This window comes from Andrena cerasifolii, chromosome 14 (genome assembly GCF_050908995.1).
Source record: "Andrena cerasifolii isolate SP2316 chromosome 14, iyAndCera1_principal, whole genome shotgun sequence".
Classification (NCBI taxonomy): domain Eukaryota; kingdom Metazoa; phylum Arthropoda; class Insecta; order Hymenoptera; family Andrenidae; genus Andrena; species Andrena cerasifolii.
In genome coordinates, this window is record NC_135131.1 from 11,398,516 (window position 1) to 11,417,203 (window position 18,688).

General features: G+C 48.5%; 1 protein-coding gene across 2 annotated transcripts in view; it reads right to left on the reverse strand.

The window, feature by feature from the left end:
• LOC143376191 (uncharacterized) overlaps positions 1 to 16,361 on the reverse strand; it is a 42,188-nt gene extending 25,827 nt beyond the window's left edge. Inside the window, exons 1-2 of one of the 2 annotated variants that reach the window (XM_076826157.1) lie at positions 15,834 to 16,361; positions 15,057 to 15,599 (exon numbers count right to left, since the gene is read on the reverse strand). In XM_076826157.1, the coding sequence (XP_076682272.1) occupies positions 15,057 to 15,182 (126 nt within the window). In that variant the 5' untranslated portion in view covers positions 15,183 to 15,599; positions 15,834 to 16,361. Of the gene's footprint in view, positions 1 to 15,056; positions 15,703 to 15,791 lie in introns of both variants that reach the window. The other variant, XM_076826156.1, reaches the window with a different exon arrangement.
• Positions 16,362 to 18,688: the final 2,327 nt, after the last annotated feature.

The window sequence follows — 18,688 nt, forward strand, 5'->3', positions numbered from 1 at the left end:
AGCATGCACCGATGCAATTGCCCCGGCACCCATGACCTGATTCTACGAATTAAGTAGCATCCGATTATTAAAGTCCGCGTTACGACGACTCGCCGTGCCCGTCGCATTGTTATCGGAAACGCATTTCAGCCGGCTCTTCCCATCTCACCCCTAATCTCCCGTCGTCGGCGTCGCCTGTATTCTTTCGTCACGCGGGCGCGTCACAGATTCAACGGTATCTTCTCCCGGAAAATTATATAACCGTTACGGTATTCACCGGTCCATCACCGCTCTGATAAACTCTGATTTTCTCCTTTATCGAAAACGAGTGCTCTCCTGCTGGTCTCATGCGATATTCATGAGCGAAAATTGTATTTGTACATCGGCACCGATCGTTACACCCAGTTATTCATGAACGTATCGATTTTATTAAGGGGCAAATATATTTTCCAATAGCTTGATCACGATTCACGTATGTCCGGACGCGCAGCATATATTTCGCAGAGCCCGATTTATTATTAGTATTACTTCTCGAGGATCATAATTTGAAATCAGAGCAAGATCCAAATCTGTAGCGACAGCTTATTCCGAGATGTGCACGAATGGAATTTTCGAGTCAAATAAAGCCCGCATCCGACGAGCGGAAAATTGTCCATCGTCCTAGTTTTGTTCGCGAGAAGCTACAGAGTCGTTCGAAAGCAAGCACGGAAAGCGAACAGAGAGAGAGAAAGAGGGTGTGATAGATACTCGATGATAGAGGAGAGGAAGCATCGATTTTCGCGCCGTCTTATGCGGCTCATGAAGACGCAACAAGCCCCGGAGAGCTTCTTCAACCTCGACGCATCCTGGATTGCTCTCGTTGCACCCACTCGCATAAATGCATCGTACACACCTTACTGGCAACCAGTTGCGCGTGTTTATCCCCCTGCTCGAGACAGAGACCAAGGAACTGTCTGTCTACCTTTCGGGCTGCATCGAACGCGATAATCCACGTCTCGGACACGCGATCGCCATTACGCGGGCCCCGGCGCGGCGGAGAGTGTATCTCGTTTGACATCGATCAGCCGGTGTCAACGAGTTCTTCGTCCATGGATTTCTCTCGGCTGGCATTCCGAGGAACGTGGGAACCTTGGTTCAGCAAAGACGGCTGTCGTAGGATTGGAAAATTCGACGAGAATTCAGGTCAAGATCAGTGGATCCCCTACGACGATCCAGATTCGCGTGCAAGATGCGTTTAACCTGCTCGCCGGCAACCAGTTGCACCCAGCGCCGTACCTACTCGCTGTTCTTTCATTGGAAGCTGACTGCTGGCGTGATACGCGACCGATTTGCAGGAGGAAGCAAGTGCTGCCATGGTGGTTAGTCAAGAAACGCAATTCCTCAACAGCTTTTAATCCTACCCCGACGTAGCCCTCGGCTCTGAAAATTCGGTTGCTCCTTTACGGTGCCTCGCCCGCGCCCGTCAGCCGGCTAAATAAATCGATATTTAATCCCTGGGAATACGTAGAGCTCGAAAGAGGCAGCCGCGGCAAGATAAGCTGAACTTGGAGGGTCGGTCGGTTACAGGGTGTTTGCGGTGTGTGAGGAAAAAGTAGCTCAACTTGCCAACATTTTCGCCAGGCCGAGAGACTTGCCAGGTTTCCTCGTGGAATGACCTGGTTAAGTGAAACAGCGGTTCGTTTCCGAATCTGCCGAAATAAATTTCACTGTTCGAGGACGGTATATAGGTAGGTATGTGCGCGTTGCTGCGCAATAACCGGTATGTACATCCAGTTTTAACGTCCTGCGGGATCCATATATCGTTGCCGCGTAAAGTTCCTATTAAATATCGGTTGGGCAGACATAATACCGATGCAGTTCGTTGTAGAATCGAGCCCCCTCCTCGAGGCTTTTAATAAAACTGTAAACCAGCTCGCGGGCAACCTCGCCGGGGCACTAATTCGTTAATGAACTTTTTTTTCTCGATTTCGAAGCATGATGGTAATTTAGGGGAAGGCGAGAGTGAGAGAAGAGAGGTTGGAAGGAGAAATGCAAAAAATCCTGGTAGAATCCTGTAGCGACCGTGGACAGGTAGGTTTTACATAGGGCGGCGTAATCGGCGAGGCTTAATCCCCGGATTAACCGCTCCTCCCTATCCTCGTGAATCATTTAATTCGCGACGCAGACCCGTGTCTAATTAGATAATTAAATTGGACCGTCTTCGTGATCGGCGGAGCCGCAACGGGGCTTTGCGAATCTTTTGATCGTCCCCATCCGACTCTTAATCTCTTAATAGAGATCTCGTATTCCGCCTCTGTCGAAAGCAAATAACCATCCTGGCCGGCAAACAGCTGGGGTTCCTGCCGATGGGTAATAATTAAGCACACTGTCTGCGTTAATTATCCAAGTGGACGATGAGAATATGGGGAGCGTTAGTTAATCGCAGGTGAATTGAATATAAACGAAATTGACATCAACTTGTATTGCTTCCACCTCTTTTTCATGCGTCTGTTTATGCAAGTCGATTTCCGTGCGAGGATACGTATTTCCATACGTTGGCTATGTGCGCGGAAATTTCTATGAGTTTGAATCCCGACCTCCCAAAAGGAGCCGAAGCCATAACGAAGCAAACATCTCTCTGACTCATTACCCAATTACCCACGTGAAATCGGACTACCTGGCAATTAGCCCTTCGCATACTTCGGTACAAACGTTGCAGGATCCCAAGCTATGCCTGGATGGCTGCCGAAGCCGATTAATTGTCTCGTGATTAAGCAGTCGTTGCTTTGATCGCGCCTGATAAAAATCACAAGCATCGTTTGTCATTTTTCATCTGACACGAGAAAACTACGCGTAACAGCGTGTCATTTATTTGCCAATGTCGAAAAATCAAGTCCGACGATTCTCTCCGTGATTAATCGAGAGTTTCCCCAGAACGAGAGAAGTCTGCGTCCGGGCGGTTCAATTATTCATGAAGATCTTCTTTAAAGAGAACAGATCTGCTATCGGCGAGCAGCGTCCAATTATCCATTAGTTAAGGGAACAGGCATAATTAAAGGAAGCTCGGGGGTAGTAATTTCTCTCTGCTCTACGAGCCGTCCGCGGAAGTAATCCACGGTAAGACGCGTGTTTCCGTTCAGCGAGCGTTAAACGTCGAAACGCGACAACGACGTCTACGACACGTGACATCGCAACGAAAATGCATTTCCGTCGACCCACTTTGCTCCGCTACATCGGCACAATACGTCGGGCATTACCCAGGTTCGATACGATCCCCGGAACCCGTTGCCCTCCTCGAAATTCGAGACCCGTCCGCATCCACTCTTCCATTTTATCCAGCCAGAGACACGTTCCTTCTCCTCCTTTACGCGTTTGCTCCTGTGCTCGCGCATTCTCTTGCCTCGACGTGGCGGTCGTTTGCCTTCGGAAAGGAGCGAAACGGACCTAACGAACGGTAGTCCGCTTGGCGCCGAGTAAACGCAATCTAGCGTGGGGTGTATCATTGACGCATCGAACGCCGAGAAGTGAGAACCATGAAAATCCCAACAGCGCCGGCTGTAAATAGAGTTTAATAGTTGCACACGGTAAGCGTGTCGGATAAGTGGAGTAAATTTGCATTTACGATGCACTCCAGCCCGTTTCATCGTAAAAGCTAGAAATTTCATAACCATCCCCGAAGGGTTATGTCCTGCCGAAAATATTCGCCCCGAATTGCCTTATGATTCCGGGCTTAACCGCAAGTTTGTCCGTAATATCACTTACTTCCCTCCGACCCTGTAACACTTTTCTTTTACGACTTCGATCCAATCTACGCGCATCAGCCGGCAGATGTTTCACGATCCATCGAGCCCCTCTCAACGTGCAAGAAACGCAACTTGGTGGATGCCTTCGCCCTTCGAACGAGTTTCATAAACCTGGATTGTTGGCCTGTCTTCCGTTAGCAGTGCGCGTTATGTTTTATTAATGGTCGCGCGGCCGGGTAAATGCAAATGGCAACGCTTTTTACGGCGACAGTTTCCTTGAGTCCGGCGAATTTTACATATGGAAATAGATTTTTCTGCTGGTGAATATTTATGGCCCGCTCTCCCCGTAATAGCGAAATTTCATGGCGGATCCGTGGATGCAAACGAAACGCTTTTCGCGGTGGCTGCCTCGTGATAATCGAGCGCGGCTCAGATTCAATATTATGAAACGATGTTTAATGAAGCGTACGGTGTATCATGACGCGTGGAAAAGCTACGGGAGCTCCAACGTCGAGTTTTTAGACGCGGCAGCGGCAACGGCAGCGAGAGTTCCGCGCGTGTTTGCTTACGTTTTAGCGGTCTTAGACAGCCGCGGCAAGTATAAATTAATTTACATCGCGGCCCCGTACGTTCGCTTGGTTAGGAAACTGATGAATACATTCAGCGTGTGTACACTGGCAAGTTCGCGTGCCTGCGATTCGGTTCGGTTCGGTTCGGTTCGCTTCGGTTCGAGTCACCTCGCTCCGACCAAGCGAGGTCGCGACTCCCTTCGGTGACTTTGCTTCATGAATCATTGTTTGCGCTCGAAAATTCACTTATCCAAACACGGGGACAATATTTTTCACGTAACGTCGAAACTGCAAAGCCGCGACTGACGTTGCTCCTTTCCGCGCGGCCGAGAGCGTCGAAAAGTTTAGCCTGAAAACCACGGGAAACCAGAAGCTAAAAGCTCCGGGTGCTTTCCAGCTCGTCTGGAAAATGTTTCACAGCCCAACGAGAGGCTTTCAGCGGCAACTTTCGACTCCTATAGAGTTACCCGTGTCAGGAAAATCTGTCTCTCGCCCCCCACCCCGGTCCATGCTTCTGCGCCTCTTTCTTCCGATTCTCATTTCCGACGCATTGTACGGAGGAGGAAGAAAGAACAGGGAGGATGGCATTCTTGGCGCTGGACAGACATCGCTTCGAATAATTCCCTACCGAGGCGACGTCCAAGTGCCAGTGGATGCACGCTTCATGGATAGTTTGAAGAGCAGTTGAAAAAATCCATCGACCGGCGAGCGCTACACCCGCTCAGGGAATTGCGGAGCTTAACGCTAGACAAGCTCTGACGGTGACGCGTGAATTTCATCGCCAAAAAAGCTCCCGACGGGCGTACGGTGAAATATTTACCCTGATGGGCGGGAATATAAATATAACAATGCGGCATGCGCGTTCTGTAAGGTACCTATCGCGTGTCGATCCGGTGATGCTTTGAAACAGTGACCCAAAAAATAGCCACTATTTGGTTCCACGATTTTTTAACTAAATTTTATGCGAAACGATACATCTTCGGAGGTCAAAGAAGTGAAAATTCCACTTTTATGTCAGTCCGATAATTTAAACAATTATTTCCAGGGGTTATGTTGACTGCTAACACCAAATTTGAACTTAGATTTTCAAAATTCACAATGGCCGATTCAACATGGTGGGCGATATATTAAAAAAAATACAAACACAAAATTCAGTTGCAAAATCGTGGGACCAAAAAGAGGCTAAAAAAGATCCTTTGTTCCTTTGGTAGTTTAACCACTCTCAGCTTTTTCCTCTCCCGCTCGGAGAAGTCAAAAATTGCGAGCCTTTTCGCTCGACTTTTTCGTTGCAGCGGGCGCGAGGCGAGAATACAAATGAATCACATCGGTCCCTGTGCAAGCTCGAAATCGAGGATGCACGTACGCGGTATCATGTTGGCGCACACGATCATAATCCAACGATATCACGATCGCAGTCCCCCGAGTGTCACGGAATAGAAGCGTACTCTAGCATGGTCGAAATCTCGGCTCGAGTAACAGAATCCATGGGAACCGGTGTAAAGCGGCAAAAAGTTTCACGAGAATACTTTGGCGGTGTAACAACGACAAATACCGAATTGGCAATTTCCAGAATCGAGCACGCGAAAACTAAGCGCCGCTACATCTGCTTCTCCCCGATCGAGGGAGGGAAACGCGGATTTTAACGCGCCTCGCACGGGATAACTGCTCGGGAAAATATTTCGCTTGAGAGGAACTCGAGCTTATAATCGGTAAAAGATCGCTGCAGCAGAAGCACAAACTTCCCTTGACAAATATTTGGTAATAAAAGTTTGCTGGTTTCGTCCGGTTCAAGGGTTAAGTGTCGTTATTGATTTCTACTTATCGCAGCTCCCAAGCTTCGATAGAAAAAGATCGTGACGTCGATAATTCCCGGGGAAGTTTCGAGAATAAGACGAAGGTATAGATGAGATGTCCCGTATTATTCACAGAGTGCAATCGTAAAGTTGTTTATCAGAGAAGTTGGAGAACCAAAGTTTCACATTCTCTTACCACTTCGCTGCTCCGTGATCGATCGAAAAATTCGACAAACAACAATCTCGTTAATAGTTACACTTGTACGGTACAAATTCTTGAAATTCAACATTTCCTGCAGCGGATTAACTCTGTTCCTTCTTTCGATTTAACAACTTTCGAACTGATTTCCGCCCTTTTTCGGAGGACACCCATACGGACCAGGACCCGCGATGGAACTTTCCAGAAATGAGATTCCGGGATAAACGCCCCTTCGCGTTCAACGAGGAAGCAATTCGGAACTCTCCGTCTCCGAAACTTTGGAATTTTATTTCGTTGCTCCGTAACTGAGTAGGTACGCGACTGATTTGCTGTACGCCACTCTTCCCGCTTTTTGCCACCCCTGTGGAAGTTAAAACTCGATAACAAAAGATCTATTTAAGTATCGCTAGAAGAGACAAGCGATAAACAACACCACTCGGCTACCAGCTGTTGTTTAAGAATAAAGTTCCTCCAAGTAACAACTATGTACCTGTCGCTCGTTGCTTGATCGCTGCTCGGAATGTGCATATCGGGAAGCAGATATTCGTCTCGAAGAGATACGGTTGCAGCCGCGGGGCGTCTCAGAATTTTCCAACATTTACATTCATCTTCGCGAACGCGGTGTCCTTATCAGCGGCAGAAATAAAGCTGAACCTTATCTGCTGCATTGTACCCAACGCTCATGCTCAAGTTATAGTCTGTCGGGACGTGTACGTGCGGAGAAGCTGAGAACTTATTACGTGAGAAGGAAAAACGAGGGGGAAAGAAGGGTAACGTAAGCGAACGACAATATAAAATTTCCATATTCAAATTCCGTGCCGTCCGCCACTTTCTCGCGATCCCCTTGGACGGTTTCACGAATATTCTATGCTTTAATTAAAATCGTCACCGTTACGGGGATCGTTCTTAGAGCCCTCCTAGTCTGAATGGAGAAGTCTGGTGGAGAATTTTTCGGCCAAGTCGTGAAGCGGTGGGACTTATTTTTATAGTAGCAGTTAGTGACTATTTTTTAAACGAGTGGAAAGGCTCTTGGTCGCGTAAAAATTTCAGTTAGCTTTTCTCTTAACTGTTCTGTTTCACTTGTCCTCGTTTATAAAAGCCGCGAAATTTTCCTCCACATCATTATGCGTATAAATTGCTAAAACATTTTATGAAGCGATTTGAATTTCAAGACGGAGCCGTAAACAAGTTAAATGTTTCTCTTGGAAAGCAGATAAATCCAGGGTTTAATAGAACAGCGCCGCTTCTCCAGTAATTAAAAGATGCCAGGAGCGGTGAGAGGGTGGGCGGTAATCGATGGAGGAAAAATCGCGAGCCTCGCTTCGCCCTGTCTCGCGGAAAAGACAGGTCGTGCGAGGCGAAAAAATGAACGTTTCTTGCTCCACTCTCCCGCAGTAAGTTAGCCGCTATCTCTGAACTACGGGAAAAGCTTCCCTGCTTCTTCCTAGGTCGCCTCTCTCAGCGAAACCCATCGTGCGACGACTTCCGCTTCCTACCCCGGCGAATCGAACGTCTCGTGGTCTCTAACCGCGCGGAAAACACAGAGAAATGAAATTTTTTCCTGGAAATTCGAGTATCGAAAGGAATCCTCGAATCTTCGTCGACGAGCCCGGCCTTCCAATCGAATTCCACGCGTATCCCCTTCCCCGCGCCCCGATCTTAAAAGCTGCCAGGAGGAATCTCATTGGCATCTGATGAACGTTCCGCGCCAAGCCTTATTAAAATTTCTCGCTACGAGCGAGTTCAGCCGTCGAGCAGCGGTTTATTCGGCCAGCAATCGTTGCGTAAACACTGGTTCAAGGATCAGTGACTTCGACACACCCAGTATTTGTGTGAATAGCGGGCGAACCAATGGAATCGGTGTCAATTATCCGAGTGACGATTCAATGCAGACCTCGATAATGCTGATTTTAACAAATACACTGATCGAGCAGAACCGACGAACAACCGGAACATGGGAAATAGACATTTTCAAATCCCAAGCAGAATTTCTTGCACCCATAAACACTGGTGAAAGTAGAGGGATGATTCGGGTCGGCGCGCGTGTACGGAATAATAGAAAGCCTTTAAAACACAAATCTCTCGTCGATGAAGGCGCCCCTAACACCGTAAATCTTCTGCAATCTCGGTCAGCCATATATCTCCGGGGAAAGCGCTTTTCTGGATTTGCTGGGCTCGGAAGCGGAATTTAAAACAGATCCCGAAGTAATTGTTCGAACGTTATACCTCGCTCGGCAGTGATAGATGCAACAACGAAAACAGACGGAGAGAAACTGAACACTGCGCCGCGCCGCGCCGCGCCGTTCGATCAGATTCCGACGATGTTAAACCTCACATCTGATCAGCCCGAGCGTTTCTTCTTAAAATCAAATCCGCTGTGTTTGTAGCACGTCTATTGGTCACGACGAAATCACCCACCTAAAGTGGTCGAGCGAAGTGGAATCGTAAAACCACTCATGCCTGTTTCTTTGAGGAAATGCGATAAACAGGTCCGACGATAAAAGCTGCGTGTACCAACGACTCTTTTACGATCCACTCATGTTGCCAGGAGTTTGATTGAAAAGTTATTTACGCGAGAAATATCGTGGTAAACAATCCTCTTCGGACTACGGAGCTTTTTAGGCGACTGCTCGAGACACGCCTCGAAAGAGGGTCAGAGATTCGCCCAAGGACTCCAATAAATCTCCCCGTAATCCCGATCGATCGTGCTTGCAAAGAAAGCGCGCGCGTTTCCATGCAGCGGCGCGGAAACATCGAATTCTTTCGCCACCAGTGAAAAGCGGCCACAGCCACGACAACGACACGCCGCACCGGCGTGTGCGAGTGCTTCGTCGTCGCGTTACACGACTCGCAACAGCTTGCTCATGATAGGGAGCCGCGACTTTTCCCCGGCCTTACACAGCGCAAGGATTTTCAGGGGGACTCGGAAGTTGGAGCAAAGGACCTTTTCTTGGCTGCCTCCATGGGCAACTTTCGCGATTAATCAATCTGCCCGCGCGACAATTTGCACCTTTCATGGACCCGTGGGACTACTTTATTTTTTAAGGCTTCGGTTTTTAACATCTGTTAATTACTTGCCTTCGGGTTGCATGGAGAAGGACAGGGGCAGGGGTAGGGGCAGGAGCAGGAGCAGCGGTTCTTCCGCCGCTGCTGAAAATTTGCACTTAAATTAATTTGCACGCGTACAGGGTCTGTGTGCAACGCCGCGCCGACGTGACCAGGGGGTTATTAATCCCTTTAAAAGTACAAGAGCCTCGGAGGGTACCTTTCGTTAAAGCATCGTTATGCTTTTCAACCGTAAGTACAGGAATGCTCACGAGCACTTAGTTCATGGAGAGCACGTGAAAAACGGGTTGCCAAGTTAGCCAACGAATCGTCAGTGATTTCCATCGCTTTTGCACCATATTTCTCGGGCAACGCTCCGGCGATTCTACGTAAAGCGTATTTTTACGCTGCTATGTAGATAGAACTTATCCGTTAAGCGAGGGAAACAAAATTTCGTTTCGCGGCGGTAGCTACAAGCCCCTGTTAAGGAAGAACCGTGGTACATAAATTATCTCGTAAATCATCGGCGTAATTAAAACGCAGGCCGGTGAAAAGTTCTCGGAGCCGGTTCGAGAGGGAAAAAAGGAAAGACGAGTTGTTGCTGGCTCGGAAAAATTCCCAGGACAGGCTGATTGCCTTTTGCACGCGCGCCAGAGCGCGTTGCAACCAATCCCGCAACAGCTTGCCCATAACTCCGTTCACAGAGAGCGCGCTCTCTCGTAATATATTCAGTACATGAACCTAAAATGGAATTTATGCTAATCGACGGGGCTATAGCGTGCCTCTCTAAATAGGTAAACAGAAACGCCGAAATCGCGGAAAAACGCGCGGCGGCGTTTTAACGTGACCGGTCGTACTTGCCACTCGATTTGAAAATCCGCTAGGTACCTACTTGAATCCTCGCGTATAATTCTCGCGGGCGGAAAGAAAGGAAGAGCCTGACGGCTCAGAGATAATGCAAGCCCGTTCGACCAACCCTGTCGAAGAGTAGGTAGTAAGTTCAACTGGCAACTTCCGCAGCTTTGATTCATCGTTCAGTTTGTTGGGGAAATAACATATTCGCTAATTATGAAGAGGCCCGGTGTTGGGACAAGCGTATCGGGGTCTGGCGATTCCCGTAATTAATCCGCGCCGGAAAATCTTTGAAAATGTGCCGCGGTGAATTTAATCGTGGTGAATTCGATTGTCGCGTTCCAATGTTGTATACCTCTATGTTGTTACTCTTGAAACAGTAATTGCAGGGAAAGGGGATTTTCGTGGGTCGTTTAAACGATTACCGCTCGGGATGATATTAAGGGCAAAGTGGCAGCTCCTCGAAGGGGTACCTCTGAATCCCATGAATTTCCAAATAAATCCAAACCATACCTTAGGTTATTCTAATTCGACCCCGAATATTAATCCATCGGATGTTTAATCCGACGGTTTTAGGCCTACAAGATTTGCCACGCGACCGCGTTTGTCAATGGAAACGGACGAAATATATCGCCGTGTTTCGTCAGGGCCAGTCGTCAATGCTACTCCCATTACAATCCCAAGTTCGTCGTTATGATTGAAGTTAATGGAACACACCGTCAACGTACACATAATATTAGTTAAACGATGGCGGCTGTCTGGTTTACACGCACAATATGGGCCCCAACTGGTGTGCCCTGTGAATCCTGTGATCGATGTTGATGTAAGGCTGGTGGATTGAAAAGTTTACCGTGCCTGGCAATGTCAACGGCGAAATTGCCTGCGGTTAAGGAAGTTCGTGGCCAGCCAGTTTGCATACAACTAATGACATGCAATTTATTTACCATTGCCCTCCCCTCTGTCGCATTACGGTTCTCCTTGCATGTTTCGTTGATAAAACCAAGTAACGTTACAGTAATCTGTTACAGAAGTTCCTCCCCCGGTTTCTCTCTTTTGCCATAAATAATCATCGTCCGCTCGGGCGAGCTCTAAAATTTCCATGCGATTAGGTTCGAAAACCTTCAAGAACCAATTCCATAAAGCTGCGTTCCCCGACAGCTCGTTCTTTAAGTCCATGAAGTATGATTCTTTATCTCTCTTATCTAAAATTTCATTTTATGCAAATTTTATTGCTCGTCGGGCCGTGCGAATCGGTGAAAATTTCGTGCGAACCTCGGAGATTCGATGCAAGCTCGAAATTCCCCGCAGATTATCCCGTTACGCGTTTCGGTAATTGCATTTTCTGCGAATTCATTTAGGATTGGCCCATATTTATCCTCTATCTGTAGTTAAGCCCCAAGTTCGCTAGAGCCGGACTAGAATCACGTACGGACGAGGAAGCGCATAATCAACTGCGCGCTACTTCATCCCCTTTTTACTGTCCGCCGCGCCGCGTCGTTCCAAGGCAGCTTCGACGGAAGAACATTTTTCAAAAATCGCTGTATACATCGCTGCGGCTGCGAGCTCATTCAAGCCGAAGGAAGAAGCACGAGGAGAAAAAAGGAGACGCGCAGGAAAGGTACACGGTTAAACCTGCTTGCTGCTGCAAATACGCTACCCCTGCTGCATTGGCAAGCATGCTAGTATATCACCAGAGGATTGCATCCAATCTCGCGTCACGACAGCTCGCCTACGATTCGAGTAACTACCCTTATTTCGCTTCTTTATGCCCGCCACACGTGCACTTCTCGGAGGGGAGAGAAAATCTTCCTAATCGCTAATCGCTGCTGTGCTATCTCAGGCCTTAGCGAAAATCAATGGCGTTTCTGACCTCTGGCACCAATGTAGAAAGTTTTCAAGGTAGGTACGTAACCGAGAACTTACAGCAAAAGTCCTTTCCGTTCTTAAAGTCGAAAGGAAGTGCACGCGAACAGTATGTTGTCGCGATAACAGTAACCGAGAGAACAGAATACGTAATGCAGCATTTCCGTCGTCCGTACTCTCGTTCTATGTATGTACGTTCCAGCAAAAGTTCGTGGGATCCAGATTACGCGCGGGCTCGGAAACTTGAAAAACAGCTGTAGCCACTGCGCGTACACGAGCGAGCTCGAGGCAGGACAAGGAAATCCATTCGAGGCTCGTGCCTAATTAAGTGGATGCCGAAGTTTCGCGTGAAAAATGCGAGTCGCGGTCACAGAGCTCTCGCATGACTGAAAGAGCGCGAGGTTGTTAAGAGATTTCGCGCCGCAGGCTTTGCGGCGGGGTGGACGGTTACAATTGCTAACGCGCCGAAGGCGTGATGCATCACGATGACAAAGTTGCATTCAATTTTCTGCGGCGGCGGCGCGTCGTCGCGGTCGTCGGCGACTCGACCGTAATTCAAACCGGCGCGGCCTTCCATCATTTTGCATCCAATGCATAAATTGTCAAAAGATCTGCAGCGAGAAGGATGGATGCCTGCCGCCGTGATATCATAAAAACAACGAGACTACCACAAGAGACTTCCCCAAAGAACAGCCCACGGACGACTGTAATGTAAGTTTCCTGAAGAACAAGCAACCCCTACGGCCTACACCAACAATAAGTTACCCATTCCCTCAATATTACACACACGCGTGCAATTAGTAACGATTACATAGGTTTCTTATTAATACAGCTTTCAACCTACGCCCCCGCGAATTTTACACCAAGTTCGCGACAAAATGGTCCCGCGTGGTATCTTATGGACCGTGATTTTTTCAATAAATATACTTGCGCGCAATCTGCCACGATACCAGTGGTGTTTCATCCGTCCTTGTACTGTCCTCTCTGTAATCGTCGCCAGAAGGGGGAGACGAGAGGCTGGAAAAGGCAAGGGGATAGGAGAAAACGAGCGCAGTCGTGTCGATAACGGAGGCAGATAGGAATTACGAGCTCCTGGACGCGGCCATTTAAATTATAGCCGCCACTTAATGTACTCCGTACCATAACCAGAAGCCCGAACGACTCGACAACTTCGTCGAGACCGCGTGTGCCAGGAACTCGTAATTGTTTTGAATTAACGATACTTTAAGCTTCGACCCAGCCAAGCCCGCTCTATGCTCGGCCCCCGCGCGCCTACCGAGTCAGGAACAACAGTTTCTGTGGCGTAGTTTCCCTCCTCCCGGCAAACTTCCGACGCGAGATTTCGCTTCGCCCAGCGTTATTCGGCTGGACGTTGTCTCGGCGCAGCGTGTTTAATTCTTTTCAATTTATTCCGACGTTTACGACTGCCGCGCCGGCGGTGTTACACTTAACAGCCTTGATCGCTAGTAACGTTCCCGTGGCGTAACCCCTAAGCAACGATACTTTCGCGGCACCGGGGTTCCTTTACGGAAGAAAGCCCGATAATGAGACTCCACATACCCGGAAGAAAGTGGTTAGAGAGGCAGCGGAGCCCCGATGCACGTTGGAAACATAAAGAAAGACGAGAGAGCCTTGCTGCAACTCGAAAATTAGGATATCAACGTTAGACATCGATTACCTGGCGCCAAGGTAACTCGATGTAAATGTATGCGCGCAGGCTCCGCTAAAAAAAATATCAAAACTCATTCGATTTTTAAAAACCTGACGCCACGCCACGCCACACCTCGCTATTGAAAACAGTTTATCCTGCAGTGCCGCCGAGAGACACGCTACAGGACAGATTTTTATCCATCGAAAGTTGAACATAGTGGGCGGGCAGCTGACCGAAATTAAAGCGAACAAAAATCTCTCTCGCCTCGCGTCAAATGATTTTTTTTATTAATCGCCAGTGAAATAAAAATTTGGAAAAATAGAGAGACAGCGGACATAGAGCCCGGTGTAATCGATATTACATTTATCAGCGGGCTTGCATCGGGAGCTGTCCGCCCTTCCTTTTTTCTCTTTTGATTTCGTGCCTGGTAACAATCGAACCATTCTTCCTGCACAATATTTCTTTGCAGCGAAAGAGGGAAAAAATTAATGAGCAAGAGAGACACCGGCGCGGGCGCGGCGCCGGCTGTCGTGCTTTTCAAACTCGCAACAAACCAGCGCAGTTATCGGAATCGCATTAATCTGGGGTGGGCGAAGTCACGCTGAATCTGTATCCTTGCGCGAGAGACTAGCGGCGGAAAAAGATACAAATCATTCCGCTAGGGGGAGTATTTGCATTTTCATTGCAACGATCAGTCTCGGCGACGCGAGCCGTGTGTTTTCAAAAACGATCAAAACCGCGTTCCACGATCATACGAATAAAACAAGAACAATCGTTTTACAGGCTTTTCGCACATATACTTCTCATTTTACCGAGACATAGATTAAAACGTTGTTTGCAATGAAACAGTTTGAAAGTCCAGTAAATTAAGGCTGACATTAAAACTAAGTAGTTGACGTACATATTTCAGTATTCTCGATTCCAGGGCGTATTCAAAATAACAAGTAAGAGAAATAAAGTTCTCATCAGTGGCCGGAATAATTAGCGCGCCGTAATAGTGATGGAACCTTGGCCGTCCTGGCGTCCTCCTGCACCGAACGCGATTTAATGACAGAATTAAGAAATTTCCGGGACACGATGTCCCCCATTCCTTTAGAAGAGACATAAAACTCAGAATACAACGGTTCTACAAGTTCTACAAGCTCTACAAATTCTGCAAATTCTACGTTCCACCTCGATTCTTTCGATTCTCAAGCCATCTGAAAGCCACTTTACAAAGAAAAACAGACCACGATTTCGCCAGAGTACATATTCCACGACCCACGTAGCAGCACCGGGTCGTTCTCGATTGTTTTCGCGATATTAAAAGCCACGAGCCCGCGCCACGGTTACGTAATCGCGTGAGCGTCAAAGAGGAGAAGGCGGAGAAGCTGTGGCACGTACCTTGTCGAGGTCGATCTCCTCCTGGGAGTTGAGGTCCGGACATTTGAAGATCGAATAGTCTGACTCGACAGAGTTGTCGGCCCGTGTGACACCGGCCAGGATCAGCACCACTAAGCACCACTTCATCGTTCGACGATGACGATAGGGAGAGATCTCGGTGCGGAATGCCTGGAAAATGCCGCGGCTGACGGTGTCACGCGCCAGAAATCAATCAGACTCGCTCGGCAATCATCGACGCGTGGATCGCGACCATCAGCAGCGTCCGGCCCGGGGGACGTGTCTTCGACCTTGCTCCAGACTTTGACCCAATTTTTCCAACCAACCGCTCCAAGGGTACGCGTTCACCGCTGGTCCGCAGATCCAGAACGTTCCAGGGAACTTTGTTTCACAGATGCTTGCCAAATATCGTGGTTTTTAGCGCGACTGATGATTCCCAGGGACTACGATAAGAGGCAACATCGCAAGCCGCGTCCTCCTCGACACACTAATGTTTTCCAAGCGAGTCACGCGGCTCCCCCAGTTCCTTCGCTCTCTGTCGTGCTTCTGGAACGCTTTAATTGAACGCCTCGCACATCCCCGCGCTCCACTGTGATCGATGCTTCAGCACATCGCTCACTTCTCTCTCTCTCTCTCTCTCTCTCTCTCTCTCTCTCTCTCCCCCTCTCTCTCTCTCACTCTCTCCCCCTTTCTCTCTCTCTCTCTCTCCCTCTCTCTCTCTCACCCTTTCTCTCTCACCCTTTCTCTCCCTGTCTATCTATCTAGATCTCTAGTATTCACCGGTCCCAGCTGGATCTCGTGTTCACGGCAGCGCAGCAAACTCTCGACGACGATTCTCTACGAGCAACCCTTCCGCCGTGCGGGCATTCTAAGCGATGAAGGAGGAGCAATCGATGCCGCGGGTAGCCTGGATAAACAGTGTCACTCGTGCTGGCTCTTCAGGGCGCGCACATTTTACGCGGTGCTTAAGTGGAGACGGTGAAACAGCGACGAGACGTGCGAGGATCGTAGCCTAGGCGACGCTGCGCCGCGACGCCTTTGATCCAGGCTCTGGATCCCTCCGCTCTGCTGGAGGAGTCTGGACCGGGACCCAAGGATCACTCGGGATCACAGTCAGAGACAGCACACCACTCACCAGCTCGCTGATGGAGAGAGTGATCGCCGATGGATCGCGCGATCGATGCACACACTGCTCGAGAAAGCGTGACGACTGGAGCAGAACTGCAGAACGACGATCTATGGGTCGGGTGATCGAGCAAGCAGCCAGGGATGCGCGCGCGGCGCAGTCGTAGGGTACTCTGACGTTCCCAGTCTGCTCGCTGGTCCTCGCTGCGTCCGTCGCGACGCCTCCACGAACGGAGAGGGGAGTAGATATGTAAGAATGGACCGTGCAGCCCCCCTTCCTCCTCGATCGACGATTAGTGGCCGAAGAATGAAATTTCGCGAGGGGGATGGAGGGGGTCGTTGTCTCTGGTCGAATTTTTCATTCAAGAACGGTGAATCGACCGGTGGTGGGTGGCATCTCGGAATATATCCTGCCGTTCATAAGTATCAGGGCACCTGCTTTGCGTGGAATAAAATTGTGAAAATCGTTGCAAGTTTATCAAAGAATAAAAGCAGATCTGTACCAAATATCAGATTTTCTACAAATACAGCAGCTGCCCTAATACTTATGAACGGCAGTGTCAGTTGAGAAGTTTGTAGTAATGGTGTGAAAAAATACATACATCAGCGGCCGGGTATTACGCTTTACGTACCTCCGTGCTAAGACTTTAGTTTGACGGTGGTCCCTGTCACGGTACGTAGGTACGTTCGTTTGTCGTACGTTTCCGCGAGGGGCAGGAAGAAAGCAACGAACAGTGGAAGAGGGAGAAAGGGGAGGTTTCGCGCGATACAAAATTGAGGATTACGAAAGGAATCGTGGAGCGGAGGAAACACGCGGGGAAAACGATTGTCGCAGCGAATGAGTTTACAATTCTCGCGGAGCGGATGTAGGTACGCTCGCCGATCGAGGCTCAACGGTACTGCTTAAGGGGGGCTTGCGCCTTGTTGGACCGAAAAATAGGGAATTCTTTGTAAATTTTTTGTACAAAACTTATTCATATAGATTAAGAATCTCTTTTCCTTTTTGGGTTTCGGATAACCCTTGCAATACTTTTCGTCAACGCCAGCACCACCCGATTATTTTTCAACGCTCTCTTTGTATCTGCCATGTTTTTTTTTACTGTCACACCAAAATTCAGAACAATAGTTCAAGATACAAGAAACAGCCTGCCAAACCTCAAATTAATTTGTCGAACCGTTTTTGTAGAACAAATTCACAAAGAACTCGAATATTCATTCATATTTTTCGAGGTTATCAGCCAAGTAGTCATTGAAAGGGATTTCGCGTCTCCTTCCGACAACTAATGGAAAACTCGAGTGAAATTTTTCCACTTAAATTCAGATGTAGTAATTGCACGCGGCAACTCCGTTAATCCGGTTCCGAACCTCTTTTTCATTGGAACCGCTTCTGCCCTCGATAGCTTTTAATGAACCAAGTTTCGTCGTGGTTAGAAACATTGAAAATCTTCCAGACCGCGATATCTCAGTTAACGGCAGTGATTCCAGTTTTCTAGCCACTAAACCAGTGGACCGGATTCACTTTCCGAAATTGTCCGGCTGGCGTGCGCGCGTAACCGTCGAGTTGCACGCGAAAGATAAGTAGGTAGATTGCAAGGGAAACAAACGCTGGAGAATGGAGCACGAGATGGAAAGCGAATAACAGAGAATCGTTGGCCTGAATGGGGAGAGAGACAAAAGGAAACGTAGCACCGGCGACGACGGCGGCGACGGCGCATAGTCCCAATGAAAACTTAATTCGTTCATTCAATCTGCCCGATGATTCGGGCTGCGGGCTGATAAAAGTCCGGCAGCGTACCTACTGCACAGACATTTTATCCAGGCTGTATCCCGCGGAGAGATACAGCTCGATGGGAAAGAAGAATCGACGGAATGATTAATCGGTTCGGAGGGAATTAAATGCGGCCCTCATTTGGCGGCTTCATTTCTGGAAAAGCGTTGGAATTTTCACCGCGCTGTGGAGGAACTTTACGCCCAGTAAACTACGCAGCGGCTGTATCGATGCTTTAATAACGTTACTCTTATCTTCGTGTTAATTAATTTGCAGTCGGAGGAGAGCAAACTGGACGACCACTTAAATGTTAATTGAATTGTAACGAAAGGTAGGCTGAAAGTGGAGGGAAATCGAGCAATTAAGCACGAATTGGCCGAAAATGTGGAATAACTGAAACAGGAGGGCCTGGAATTTCATTTCCCACCGTTTTCATTTTTTCCTTTGATCGGGCGGGGCTGCGTAATCATTGCGGGCGAGCAGAGGTTCGATAAATTCCGGCGAATTTGCGCGGCCGCAAATTTTAGGGCTCGCGCAAACGATGCACAGATAAATTTCTTGCGCGATACCGAGCCGGCCAAAGAAGAAACCTGATTGCCCGAGTATACCACAGTAACGTGCGCTTTCTATCGATCCTGGGGAATTATTCAAATATGAAAAGAGCGGAAGAACACCGTGTTAATCGGAGGATGCCTCTGCCGTAAATAACCAAGTAATCCCCTCATTGGCGGTGGCCCCAATG